We start from the raw sequence: 14,500 nt of genomic DNA on the forward strand, positions 1-14,500 counted from the left end.
ATGTTTTGTTACTTTGAAGTCATTTAGGATTACCAAATGTGTCTGCTTTTGTTTTTAACTTTAAAATGCCATACAGTAAAGATTCACTTGAAAATAACTTCTAGGCTTCTTGTGCCACCGTCTCATACTGCTGAGCAAACTACTGTAGTTCATTCATTGCTCAGATTGCCATAGTTATTGTAAATATTCAACACATTTTGGCAATAAATATAAAACAATCAAATGGAAAATACTAATACTTGGCATGGCTTCTTGTGCTGCGTGATGATGCCATATTTTTACACCACTGTGCAAACGTAGCTCATTGAAAGCCATTTGCAACCTTGAAATGTCAGATATTGGACGCCACTCTGTCTGCTGACATGTAAAAAAAAAACGTTTATTATCATACTAATAATATGCACACCTACAAATATAAATAACACAAAATTCACTTTGAATCAAACAAAATAGAGATTTTTTTTGGTATGTATGTAAAGCAAACCAAAAATCCAGGGCTTGATAATTAAGGCAACACTTGAGGAGAGCAGACTTACTGATGTTACAATAGTCCAAACTAGGGCCACAAAATACTGTAATATAATCACAAAAATCAGAGAGTTGATAACATATTGAGAGAAGACATTAATTCTGTAGTGCCGGTGCTTTTGATCTTTAAATGAGAAAAACCGAAAGACTGAATTTAAAAAAAAAAAAAAACATGCACACATAGGGCTGTTGTTGAAGTCACCGTCATAGCTATGATGTTTATATTTTTGGATCCATTTGCAGGCTTTCAGAAATCAGATTCAGCCATTTCAGTGCTTCAATGTGAAAGTATCCTGTAATTTATACAGGAATTAAGACACTACAGTAGTAATCCCAGATTTGAAAAATGTAACCTTGAGTTCTCAGTGGAACCAAAGGAGCATGTGTCATCGGAGTCTGCAGGAGGAAAAGCTCTGAGAGATCCGTGCAGGCTTTGTTCTCAAACGCCCTCGCTTGGTTTCAAGCGGCTGATAGCTTGTGAATCTTGGCCTGTGTTCAGTTGTCACAACTCCCCTGCGTCTTTCTGACACCGTCCTCTGAATCCTGGTGGGTAAAAGACAGCAAATGGTTCAGCTGCTGACAAAAGCTTCTGTCTGTGGTACAAAATGTTTTATTTTCTAAAAGCATACATTGCACATGGATACCTCGGATACATGCAGTACCTCACAATAGTGAGTACACATTTTTGTAAATATATATTCTAATGGGACAACACTGAAGAAATAAGACTTTGCTATGAAATTAAGTTGTCAGTAGAGTGCTTGTATAGCAAGTTCCTGTCCTCTCAAAATAACACACAGCTATTAATTTCAAAACCGCAGGCAACAAATGTGAGTACACCCCTCAGTGAAAAAGTGAAAATTGAGTCCCAATTAGCCATTTTCCATTCTTGTCATGTGACGTTTTTGTGTTACAAGCCCTCATGTGTTAAATATGATGTTATCAACTATATTTACAAAATGAGGTGGTTGTGATCCAAATATCCAGGATGGAATACTCACAAGATGCCTCTTTTCCTCTGGAGTGACTTCTGTGTCTCAGCAGAAAGAGAACTCCTTCCTTTCGGACAGCTTGCGTGATCCATCTGAACAAACAAAAACACACGTCAGAATCGTCTTGTGTGATTTCCCCCAGATGCAGCACAGAAATGCGTATAGAACTCACATTTCAATCTTTGCTGACTGTAATCAAAAGCTGTGCTGATGAATAACAAAGAATTTTTTAAATATTATAATGATGCAGACAAGCCGTGTACCGTTTTTGAGGAAAATGGACCAAATAATGCAAATCCCAATGAATATGAATTCACGTACAGTGGTACTTTGAATTTTAAGTTGAATTCATCCCATCACCAATCACTTAATTTGATTTATTTTTTTTTTATTTATTTTTTTTGAGTGGGGATGTTAGTTTTTATCATTTGAATAGATTTTGGTAGTTTAGCTTTTACTACATTAGCATTATTTTTTTTTTATATGGGATATTTGTCAAGTGATAGATTAAAAAAAAAAAACACATTGTGCATTTAAAAACTTTGGTCACAGGTGTGCTGGAGCTAGTTTTGTAAACATACAATGTTGTTCCAGTTAATTAGCATTTTAAAAAAAAACACTTGTGTATTATTTTTGTTTGTGAAAATGTTCATTAAATTTAAGTTTGAATTTTTTCCATTCATTTTCACTAACTATATTAACCTTGGTTATTGTGGCTTTAATTAGGCGTGGCCTAACTGTGACATCAACAGCTGACTCCAGCTCTGGGTCAGCCATTTTCCACATCTGCTTCTTGCTAGAAAGTGAATCGTTTACCGCTGGGTTCATTTCATTCACTGACTGAACTCGAGCCTGCTCCATGCTAGTGTTTTCATTTCGCATTTATGCAATTCACTAATTGTCCTGTTCAATAAAAAGCCGAGACTGCATCGGTGGGAGGGGTTCTTTTCTGCCAGTACTTTTGATTGGCATCCTAAAGCAAAATAACATAAAATAAAATAAAAATCGACCAAATGATGCGTTGTAATTCAAAAAGGTTGTTAGTGGGCGCACTCATAAGTCAAGGGAACACTCTTTGATAGGTTATAAAGTGACTTTCCCACCATGTTTCCCACTTGGCTAGAAAGCTGTCAGTTACCTGTCGTCTACGCACTCTGACCCTGGTCAGCTCTCTGTCCAAAATAATCAGTTGCATCCTTTCCGCCACTGACAGAGAGAAGAAGATATCGTACATTTCGTAACGCGCCGTTCGCAGCTGGCGGAGAGACAAAAAATAAATATATAAATACATCACAATGCAGACACTTGTTTGAGTGAACGAGTAAAATCTCAGTTCTGGGTAATTTGCTTTTCAAAGGGTAAATGCACATTGGCAGGAGGCAACTCAACAGATGGGTACAACATGTGGCTGACTTAATACCTGCAGAGCGACTCTCTGCTGCAATAAACGATCCTGTTTGCTACAGATATCCCCTCTGTGAGGAGGCAGCTGGAAAGCCCGCAGGAATTGTTGTGAGTCCTGAAAGAAATACACACAATCATTGTAATAACAGAAGAAAATGTATTTTATAATATTAACTCATTTGTTTACAAAAATGTATAAATATGTTGTATTTCAAATGTTTTAAGTGTCCCAAAGATGTATTTATAAGTTTTCTTTTTTTATGGCAGAGTATACAGAAGGCTTTGATGCAGCCTCTCAACTGCAAAGAACGGACCAGCAGGTGGCAGCAGAGTATAAGAGATCAACCAGGGCCATGTTGAAAACAGGCCTTTCCACACAATTCTAAACAGATTTGTGAATAATGATGAAGCTTAGTTATATTCTAATGCTAATTGCTGCAAAACAGAAACAGATAGAAATATACTTTTTTTTCCCTGATGAAAGAAGAGACTCTATCTGTCTTTTAGTAGGTTCTATGTTTTTATAGCAAAAGAACACAATATTCTGTGGTCCTTGCAAAATCAGTTAAGATCCAGTAAAACAGCCGGGAGCGAAGGGGGTTGCTTCAGTGAAAATGGCTGGGAGTGATTGAGTTAATAGCAAAGGGATTCAATTAAATGTCTCATCGGCTGTCTGTACCGTTTAATCTTTGCAGGATATACATATAAAAAAAAAAAAATTGGGCCAAATTTGAGCATTTTTTTCTTGAATCCAATCACAGTCCACAAGGGCCTGATTATAAGACTTCAGTTTGATGCAAATTTTTATGTGTGACACAAGGTCAGCCAATCTCAAGACTTTTGTGTTTGTGACTTGAAACGGAACAACAGCCAATTAGAAAGCGACTTAAAACTCGCACTGTTGCAGGACAGACATAGCAGAGCAACTGATTTGGGGGTTTTAATTGCGCATCTCGCAAATCATTTGACACTATTAAAAAACGACAAGCCATAATGTAGTTATTAGATAAGCGAACATGTAACCTAGCGTCTTGCATTTTATCTTCTATTACAGTGAACCTGTTATTGATGTTGCACAGGGACGCTGCCCTATTGTGAATAGGGGTGAAAATTGACTTTACACTGTACTGTAATTGCCTATAGATGCCAAAAGATGGGAGTAAAGATCTACTTTTGTCTAACAGAAAGCCCCAACCCCAAATAAATAAATAAAAACTGCAAATGGCATTTGTAAGAAGGTGTATTAGGGCCTCAAATTTGCTTTCTCACTTTCTAAAGTGGCAAATTTGGGACAAAAAAAAAAAAATCATAAATTCGCGAGTTTCTAAAGTGGCAGATTTGCGAGAAAAAAACTCAGAAACTTCGCCAATACTTTTCGGTCAGGTTTTCAAATAAGGAGATAGCAGAGATTAACCATATGACGTTAAAGCATTCGCTCTTTGAAGCATTGGGTACGGCCAGCGACAAAGACGCCTCGCTTTGCGAAGGTCCACACCCTGAGGATCAAGCATTTAACTTAATTTGTTAAAATGTATATTTACTTGTACATTTATGTTTCCAGAATTATGATTTACACATCCACACATTTGTTTGTTTTTTTTGTTTTTTTTTGTACAAGTATCCAAGTTGATGTGTCGAATCTGCTGCTTTCCGTCATTCACTTGCATTTACCTAAAGCATGCTAGCTTTCTGATTGGTTAGTGCTAGTCAGCTGATAGAATGATTAGACTATAGCTACACTACGTGTATTTCTCATAAATTTCTGAGGTTTTTTTCTCGCAAATCTGCCACTTTATGAACTCACAAATCTGCCACTTTATAAACGCGTAAATTTCCCACTTCAGAGAGTCGCAAATTTGCGTTTAGAAAGTGGCAAATTTGTTTCTTTAGAAAGTCACAAATTTTCCACTTTCTAAACTCACAAATGTATTACTTTTTTTCTCTGCATATTGCCCCCGCCCTCTATACGTTGGCCTAACATGCCGTCGTACATTTCAACATACCAAAGCAGCACAGTTTAGCTGGAGCAGATGAGACAATGGCAGGCTTCACTCACCCTGATGGTCCGCGCCAGCTGCGCCACTCTCTCGGTCCTGAGCAGCCTGCGCGTCAGATAGCCCTTGACAGCAGCTAACAGCAGGGGGCGGCAGCGGTCTAGGTGAGGCCTGGGGGGCTAATGAAGAGGGAAGGAGTGATGCGCCGGGTGAATAATGAAAAGAGGAGGGGATGAGAGAGGAGAATGCTAATTCCATCAGTGACAACCAATTAATTTTCCAGACTCTCAAGGTCTTTCGCTTGGCATCTGTTTAGTGCATCTGTGCACGTGCACTGCTTTAATACAGAATCATAAGCAACTGAGAGGTTCTTGTCACTCACTTGTTGATTGCCAAGCCTTCGAGGCTATTGAAAAAAAAAAAAAGAACTGATAGATTTATTTTTTTTTGGTTGAAAGGATAAAACGACTGGTGATGAATAGACAAACAGACAAATAGCAGAATGTTTCATATCAGTGACAAACACAAGAGTTATTCCTGAGAGAGCTTTGAGAATGTCACCGTGTCTCCAAGACGAGAGCCTGACAGGGAGCACGGGAAGGACGAGCTCTGGAGAAGGGAGTAACGCGCTGCGAGTGCCTAAGAAGCAGACGTGAGGTCACGGTGTACAAAGTCAGGAAGAGCATGCGCGTGTGCAGTCGTATGTATTTGGGGAAGCAGACAAGGTGGGCAAATATTGAATTGGAAAGGAGAGAAAACGAGGCAGGGGGAAGGAATTAATTGAGGGTAGAGAGAAAGAGGCAGACATGGAGGGATGGGGCATAGGAGAGGCACGACGGGGATAATGAGACAGGAGAGAAGGCAGAAATAATACAGCCAGAGAGCAAAAAGGACAGCAGAGGAGGCATGAAACAAAACAAAGAGGGACGAGACAAAAAAGAGAGAGAGAGAGCATTAGCAGTGGCACACGGCAGGACGATCTGGCACTTAACCACGGACACTCATGAATTAAACAAATTATCCTTTCCTTTTTTGTGTCAATTCCCTTGCTCCCCTCCTCCCTCTAAGCAAAGGCCAGCTTGGGCTCCCATCTCATCACAAATCACAGAGGGGAGGCGAAAAGGAGCATTTTTATTTAACAGCTTAAACTTCATTATATTGTTGTTAAGGATACATCAATTGAACAGAGCTCTTGATTAATCGGGCGAGAACACTGAACTGGAATATGACGTATAGATGCAAGGTGGCGATAAGTGAGACAAGTGAATGGCATACGAACAGCCGGCGCCCTTGAAGCACGCACGCACACACATAGGCACACAGAGGCGACCATACAATCTCAGCTCTTAGGGATGTGATGAAACATTTATGTTGGAATCCTGTAGGCTTTTTTTTTTTTTTTTAACGTCTAGTCTTATATTTGCCAAAAATGGATGGATAATTCCCATGGTGAATTTTAATGTGCAGTTAAAGGCAAATGAAGTGAACACTCAAGTGAGTTTGAAAGGTAAACTACTACTCTGCGAAGACACAGCCAGGATCACAATCTGATAGAAGTATGACCATGCTTGCTTAATTGACCTTACCGTAAACCACGCCCGCATGACCTAGTAAACCAATCAAGACGCAAGCCGGCATGTGATTTTTGCTACGGACAAACAAAGCAATCCAGCTCCTGGTGTTGCATTGCGTGGTTATCCAAAGGCAAGAAAAAAATAATAATTAAAATGGTTAAACGCTGTAGTCACGGCTTGTGTAAGAGAGACACAAGAGAGTCGCTGTCCGGTTTATTCAGTTGTCTGCGCTGGATCGAACTTTGTGCACGACCAGTTGAATGCCTCCAAAATGACCAGAAACTACTAGGCCTTATGTTCTCAATTGTTGTTTTTAGCCAAAGGGTAAAGATAGCTCCGGGTTGCTAACCCTCCACACGTTTGTTGACTTACTATTTACTATAAATGCCATCAAAACATTGAAACTATGAGGCTTGCTTTCAATTCATTGTTTATGGTTCTGACAAAATGATGCAGACGAATGTTTGGGTAGCACACGGAGATGTATATCTTATGAGTGAACATTTATTATCACATTCTTAACCGATAAAATTTGCATGCAGAGCTCCTCCCAGACTTATTGGTACAACCATACGGCGCACACACTGCGGCATTTTCGCCGTGAAGACAGAAAATTACGTGAAAACGCCAATCACATAATGTCACATGCTGGCTGTGCAAGCAACATGATGCATTTAGGGTACTTTCACAATGTAAGAAACTTTCACATAGACTGTGCTGTTCGGCATATTAATTGCTTTTCTTCTATTATGTCTTTAAGATTGAGAGAAGCTAAAATCGAATTAATGTAAAATTCTATTAATTGGCCAGCCCTAGCCTATGGAACCATGTCAATGTTTCAAATGAAGGTTCGGGGTTAATGTGATATCCCAGCAGATGAAATTCTCATTCAAACAATCTTGATCTAATCTAACCTTTAAAATATGGGACAAACATTTATTCTTCATGTCTTGCATAGGTGACTTTGGGTGAAGTCGCAAACCTCACTTGAGTGAATTATGGCTACTCTACAGGAATTACAATTAGACCTGCAGAGCAGAAAGTGATGTAACATCATGCAAGAAGTAGCCCGTTGGGATGGATGAGCTGTGTGTGACAGTATCCATGTTCAGTGTAAGAAATATTCATGAAGTTCAAACACGGAGATTAGAGAAACAACATTATTTCATTCCTGCACTTCTCGCTTTTTGCTCATACAACTTGACAGCCACATTTCTAACTAGTATAACCAACCAGATGCAGCTAAAGAATGTTTCTGTTCTCTGCTAAGAATGTTTTAAACATCTTGAGTCTCACCTGGCACAATTCTTCCTGCTGTCTCCTGTGCTCTTCTTGCAGGGCTCTGAGCTGAACAGCTTGGACCTGCTTTAGTTCCTCCGCAAAACGGTCACTCCTCGGTGAAGCCACTAGCACCACAAAATGATAAAGGGAAGAAAAAAAAACTTGTTAGTACAACAACATCCATCTATTAGGTTATCCATCAATTTTCTATAGCACTTTAGATATGTGGATCTTACCTCTGGAAGTACTGTAGCTGAATTTGACCTCTGACAAGTCCTCAATGCTGGGTGCTTCAGTCATGTCCACGTTGTCTGTCACATGCATAAGCAGTCTCCGTTTGACCTTGGATGACGTGCCCTCAAAACCTGCCACACTCACGGGAGTCAGTTCCTTCGCTGGGACCAAGTGGCCACTTGAGTCTTGTTCAGAATCTGAACCGTCAAGGAGCCGCACCTCGGACGGTGTGTCCCCATCAAACGATTGGCTGACACAGGGCACATTATGACTGTCCCGGTTTCTGTCCGTATGATGTGAATTGCTGTCCATCAGCATTGGCACATCATCTGGAACTGCGGGTTCTGGTAGAGCACTTCTGGAAACATGAGGAATTGGCATCCACTTGGCAACAGAGAACACATACTGAGCCGGTGGCTGTTGCTTCCTGCTTCCTTCCAGCTGTCGAGAACTCATGTTGAACGCTTCTTCATTGATTTTGCCCTGAAGTGTAAAGGTGTTGACAAGACTGATCTCTGCTAAATTAACAACCTCTTTTTCGTCATCCTGCAAGATTGGCCGAATGTTGTCTTTGTTGCCGTTTTGTTCATCTGTCTTTTTGAACATGCTTCTGCAACAGTCAAGTGATTGTCGTTTTCTAGCCTCACTGCTCTCATCAGGCTGATCCTCCCAGTTCTCTTCATTTTCCTTGAGGGATAACCCTAGCTCAGAGATCAGGTCTTTTAAGCTGGACAGGCCGGACTCGAGCTGGTTTATGTGCTGTGACCTCTGGACTATATTTGGTACATCGCCTTGTGGTCCCAGGTTACATTCTTCAACAGCCTTGTGGCTTTCATTATAGCTTGAGCTAATACAAACTTTCCTCCTGAAGTTATCTGCTTCATCTGGCATATTACTTGAGCTCTTATTGTAAACAGGACTCAGGCATAAATTAGGCACTGGGATGGAGTGATTGGTTTTAGGGCCGTCCAGATAAGGAAATGGGTCTGTGGTTGTCTGATCATTGTTCATGTGGTGGACATTTTGAGCTTGGGACTGCGACAAGAGCTGTGGGTGAGATAGGGTGATATGTTCCGAAACTCTTTCAGGATCACGGTTTGCCTTTTTGCTGATCAACTCATCTGGGAAAATATTTTTTTCATTGGATTTTTTGCAGGTAGTATTCACTGTTTTGACAAATCTCTTCTCTTTAGTTTTTCTCCCCTCCGTACTTTTGTCGTAAAACTCATTGTTCTCCTTATCAGACAGGCTCTTCTCCTCCACTCTTGGTTGTTCTTGTGCTTTCTCCTGGATTCTAGAATTTTTGGCTTGGTTCCTAAGCAAGCGCTGTTGCTCGCGGTACTCCTGAGATTTCCTCAGCAGGTCCTGGAGGCTTGGACGATTAGGAGTCTGTGATTGTGCTTGGGGCTCTGGTGTGTGCACCGATTCTGTATTTTCTGGGTTGCTTTGATTAAGCTGATCAGCAGATGAACAATCAATGCTTTGTGTTTGAGGTAACTCAGGAATGTGTAAAGAGCTACAGTTGTCCGAAGAGGAGACAGGGACAATCACTTGCTTAATTTTTTGGCCTTCCTTCATGTTAAGTGCAGTAGAAGAGGGAAGATCATTTTGACTCTCAGCATTTTTCATTTGAATATTTTCACTGTCCCCTCCAGGTGAATTATCACTTCCAATGGAATTCTCTTGAAATGCAGCACAACAGCTGTCATTCATTCCTATGAAAGCATGACACAAGGATGACTCTTGTCCACTTCTCTCCAATTCCTCTCCATCTATGGGAGGGTAGCTAAAAATATCTGGTACATTGGAAATTGCCTTTGAGGTCTTGCGAAGAAAATAGTCAGTTGTATTATTCGTTCTCTGTGGGCCAACACTCCTTATGTCAAGACTTTGTGAACGACTCGTGGTGTTTTCCGCAATTGCTTGACTCTCACAGCCCAAAGATGCAGATAAGTGTTTGGCACTATTAAAGCTTGGTTCAGATGATTGCTGGTTTCCACGATGCTCAACAAGGCACCCTCCCTTGTGATTTGGTTGAGGAATCACTTGAGAGGTGAAAAAGGCGCTGTTTGTTGTTGATGACAACGGACGTATGCATGGACTAATCCTTTCTGCCACGGTATTCATACTTGGCTGGCTAGATTCACTGGACTTTGAGGACTCCAAAGATTTTGGGGTGAACTTCAATTCCTCAAGTAAATCCTCCAATGTTGGTGAATGCCTTATCTATAATTTAGAAAAACAACTTTAATGTTTTAACTAATAGAGAAAAGGTACCATATCAAATTGTGTACATAACCATTTTGGTTTGGTTCATTAAAGGCCACCACTATTAATATTGTATACACAGTACACATAGTATTTTACAACAATACCTAACTGTATTATTTAATATGTAGCTGTGTATGAAATAGTGAAGTTTGTAGTAAAAATATATGCAAGCAAATTACACACTGCACCAGTTACATTCCATTGAATGAGCATGAGCACCAACTTTTAAATAAATCCCCCTTTTTTTTTTTTTTTTTTTTAATCTTTTCCACATCCTCTTTGTGGCAACCTTCCTTGACTGACATTTCATTTTTTTATGGATTATAAAAAGTGATATAGTACAACATACTAGGGGTGTGCCAAAAAAATCGATTAATAAAAGAATCGAGATTCTCATTTATTAATCGAATCGAATCGATATTAATATCCAAAAATCGATTTTATTTAAATTAGAAATGAAGAAGAAGGGGAAAAGGCAGTTAGTTGTAGCCCACGTGTTGTTTTTGTGGAAAAGGGCACTTACAATACAAAATTAATAAATGGTTAAACAAAAAAACAAAAAAACAACAACAACAAAACAAAAAAAGACACTTCAATGTCTCTATTTGTCATTTTGTTTTGAAAAGCAGACTCGAGAAGATCATGACAATGTTGTGCATATCTGTAAATTGAAGCAGAAATCATTTGTCAATTAAATAATTTTGAATTGAAAATCGTTTGAATCGAGAATTGATTCTGAATCGAATCGTAGACCAAAAAAATCGTAATCGAATCGAATCGTGAGACAGTCAAAGATTCCCAGCCCTACAACATACTGAGCCTGAGAACACAAAATCTTTGAATCATACAGGATATAGCAAATCTCAAGTACCTGAACACTGTGTAGAATTGATTGCACATATGCCAGTCTTTGATTGTCCTTCAACCGTCGACTGATCGCATCTTTTTGCACCACTTCTTCTTTGTACTGCCGCATTTCCTCTCTCCGTGTATCTGTGAGCTGTTAACAGAAATAAATCATGAGACGTAACAAAACACCCACTACCACACATGATGGCGATTATCACGAGTAAAGCATTGATTCGAGTTATAGGATCAGGTGATGTTGTAAATAACTCAAGTATCTAAAGATGGGCTCCATCATACACTATTCATAAAGATATCCTCTTATGGTCAAATTTTCAGGATGATCCTAAAACGCACTTTAACATTTACAGCCAAAATTCATTTGACCTCTAAATTTTGGAATGTATATGTTGTTCAGTGTTTCAGGACTATTTGCACAACTATAGTAGGACAATTAAGTATTTAGTCAGCCACCGATTTTGAAACTTCTCAAATTAAAATTACGACAGAGGTCTGTAATTTGCATCATAGGTATACAGTACTTCAAACGTAAGAGACAGAATGTGAAATAAAATCGTATAAATCACATCACACACATTTAGAATTTAGAAGAATTCACATGGCCACCTAAAAACAAGCAAGGCCTGCTTTGGGGATCGATGCAAGATCTCGTTCCGTGGGCTCAAAATGACCACGAAAACGGTGAGCAAAAAATTCCAGTCAGGGAGCTACGGTAAATGGCAAAATTCACAACAGGTGTTCAAGCCATGAAATATTCCAAGGACCACTCAATGCACACCAAGATGTAGGGTTCTGGTTAAGTAAACCATTTTCAAGTAATAAGAAAAACTTCACCTCAGCTATTAATATATTATTATTGTTCTTGGTGTATTTTATTTTAATTTTATTGGTTGTTATGTGCATTTATAGAAATGTAGTTAGAGAGGTGAGGGATTTTGTGTTAAATCAAGACTCACACATTACGAGTCGGCTAAGAACACATTTTGCTAATGATGCATATTGTCTAGTCTACTAATTATTTTCATACATTTTAACAGCAATTTGAACTTTTGGGATACTTGGAAACCTCAAAATCAAACATGTTAAACATTCACTCTTTTAGTCCATTTCTCAAAATAATCCCTTGCAAATTTACGATATGCGGACTCTTTAGCCAAAGCGGGTGAAACGTTTATCCTCTTGCATATAGTTAAACTGCATGTAGTAGACCTGTTTTACTGACAATTCTCCTCTCGTTCTCCCTCCTCTCCCACTTGGAGAGGGTGCTAGGTAATGATAACGGAATCTGATGTTGTTGCTGTATGGATTCTTTTGCACCGACCGACGAGGACAAGATCTGAGGTGGGCACCTTCTCCAGAGGCATTGCTCTGGATAATTTTGCATTGACAAGGCCACATCCTGAGAAATGAACTTTCCCCGATGGTGTCTTCCTGCAGCTCTTCATCTCATGTTGTTCTAGTATAAAACCATATTAAGTGTTAAATATTGCACACTCCGCATCTATTGCAACCTGTCCATCCTGGAAGGTGGATGGATACTCCCACCTATGATCACTTCTCATTCTCAGGGTTTCTTCTTTTTTCCTCAAATGGGGTTTTGAGTTTTTCCTCGCCTGGTTGGGTGCTTATTTGTCAACTGTGGGCTTGTAAAGCGCTTTGCGACTTGCTTGTGATAAGAGGTAAATAAATAAACTTCGCCACTTCTACCTATTTCTGTCACTCTGCCATTTTCTCTTTATCTCTTTTGCAACCTGCAATGAATCGCTGTGACAATCTAACTTCAGGGGCCATTTCCCTCTGAAGCCTTGCAATAGCAAGATACTGTTTATCAACTGGTAGGCATGTTCTTGGTCTCATGATGCCAATATATGAACAGCAATGTGAAGAAGACTTTTTAGATCAGAATTTCCATTTTGACCAGGAACGGAGTGGTCCTCTTATGTAACAAAGCACTCGCCATTCAGGCCCTTGTAAGGTAACCGCAAACTGTGCACAAATTACAGAAATTGTGGATAGTTTTACAAGTTCATTAAAAATGTAGGGATGGTGAAATTTAGTTATTTTAGAAAGGTTATATTGAATTTTATGCTCATTCTGAATTTTAAACGTCACCCAAAAGTCGAATAAGTTATTTGCTGCTTCTTTTCCAGCTAAAAGGTACAAATTAGGTCTAAGAGTCAAGTCTCAAGGACAGTTCCTACCTTAGTGGAAAGTCTCACTTTACCCAAAAGGCTACAATATTCCTTTTATTTATAGAAAAGAATGAGAGCGAGGTAGGTTAAAAACAAATGTTCATACCACGGGGGGCAGGATGGGTGCTCCATAGAAGCGAATAGCAGAAGACGTAGGCTTTTTGTGCTCCTCATCTTTGTTCTGCAGCTGTGTCAGACGATTCCGGACAAACGTATCGTAGTCCTCCATTGGATCTTTCCTGAAGTTGGCTGTGGATCACATTCGGATCCAGCGCAGTTTTGTCTTTTATAACGGTTGCTATGACGTGACAATGCTAGCCAGCTAGCTTCGTAGCTAGTTAAGTAGCACACTATTTCGTAGAAAAGTCTACTCGCAAGATTAAGGTTGATCAAGTCTACAATAGAACGGTGGGAACACTCAAGAATAAGCCACTACACGAAAGCAAAACACAATTTCTGCAAGTGTAGCGTTTACGTTTTACCCGCCTCTCTTCCCGGAGAAACTACCAGTGACAGTTTGGAGAGCAACAAGACCAGGGACGGATCCCAGAATCATCACGGATTTATTATACTAAATATAAGCAACCAAAACAGTCAAAAACATTAAATGTATAGAAACAGGACGAATTTATGCACTAATTTCACTCTTTAAACCCTCGTTACCATGTAAGAAATTGGTTTCTTGAGGTATCAACTTTTAAAAAGACGCTTAAGTCCATATTTTCACAAGTTCCAAGTTGGAGCACACGAAGAAGAGTCCAGCTAAGCTAATACAAACGAGCCAATGCCCCCTACAGGTACAGCGGGTGCATTTTATTTCATCTTTAAAATGCAGTTCGTGTTTTGCATTAAATAGAAATAACGTGACGTCTAACAATTTTATCAATTGAATCAACTATTTATTTATTTATTTATTTATTTTATTTTTATTTTTTTTGCTGTCGATGAAAATTACATATTCATCGGCTACCACACAACACACACAAAACCTGTTTTCTAGGGTTCCTCAATAACAAAGTTTTATTTCACAAATTTAGTTTCTTTTTAACCAACGCAATAAAAAAAATACAGCAATAATTGTAATTATATAATACATATAATTTCTATGTATACATCACAATAAATAGGCTGTCTTTGAAAGACAAGTTAGACAGTTACTTACC

The 14,500-nt window shown here is 39.2% G+C and overlaps 1 protein-coding gene across 3 annotated transcripts; it reads right to left on the reverse strand.

Moving 5' to 3' along the window:
* Positions 1-236: 236 nt before the first annotated feature.
* Positions 237-14,066, reverse strand: cp110 (centriolar coiled-coil protein 110). Of its 3 annotated transcripts, XM_077525164.1 has the most exons (10): positions 13,444-14,066; positions 11,150-11,278; positions 8,010-10,233; positions 7,789-7,898; positions 5,480-5,557; positions 4,981-5,097; positions 2,941-3,039; positions 2,659-2,775; positions 1,530-1,612; positions 237-1,071 (listed from the first exon to the last, which is right to left on the reverse strand). In XM_077525164.1, the coding sequence occupies exons 1-10, from the start codon at positions 13,564-13,566 to the stop codon at positions 915-917; spliced, it is 3,237 nt and encodes a 1,078-aa protein (XP_077381290.1). In that variant the 5' UTR covers positions 13,567-14,066; the 3' UTR covers positions 237-914. The 3 variants fall into 3 exon arrangements, 2 of the variants coding, with proteins under 2 accessions (XP_077381290.1, XP_077381291.1); XM_077525165.1 differs by lacking the exon at positions 5,480-5,557 and having other exon boundaries at positions 314-1,071; XR_013284053.1 differs by lacking the exons at positions 237-1,071; positions 1,530-1,612; positions 2,659-2,775 and adding an exon at positions 5,301-5,386 and having other exon boundaries at positions 2,943-3,039.
* Positions 14,067-14,500: the final 434 nt, after the last annotated feature.

Source organism: Festucalex cinctus, chromosome 6, assembly GCF_051991245.1.
Source record: "Festucalex cinctus isolate MCC-2025b chromosome 6, RoL_Fcin_1.0, whole genome shotgun sequence".
Classification (NCBI taxonomy): Eukaryota; Metazoa; Chordata; class Actinopteri; order Syngnathiformes; family Syngnathidae; genus Festucalex; species Festucalex cinctus.

Excerpts from the sequence above, each read along its gene's own strand:
- cp110 (XM_077525164.1), bottom strand. The coding sequence starts at position 13,566 with ATGGAGGACTACGATACGTTTGTCCGGAATCGTCTGACACAGCTGCAG. Across the intron at positions 10,234-11,149 it reads CAATTCTACACAGTGTTCAG|ATAAGGCATTCACCAACATT; the intron begins GTACTTGAGATT and ends TCTAAATTATAG. Across the intron at positions 7,899-8,009 it reads CAGCTACAGTACTTCCAGAG|TGGCTTCACCGAGGAGTGAC; the intron begins GTAAGATCCACA and ends TTGTGGTGCTAG.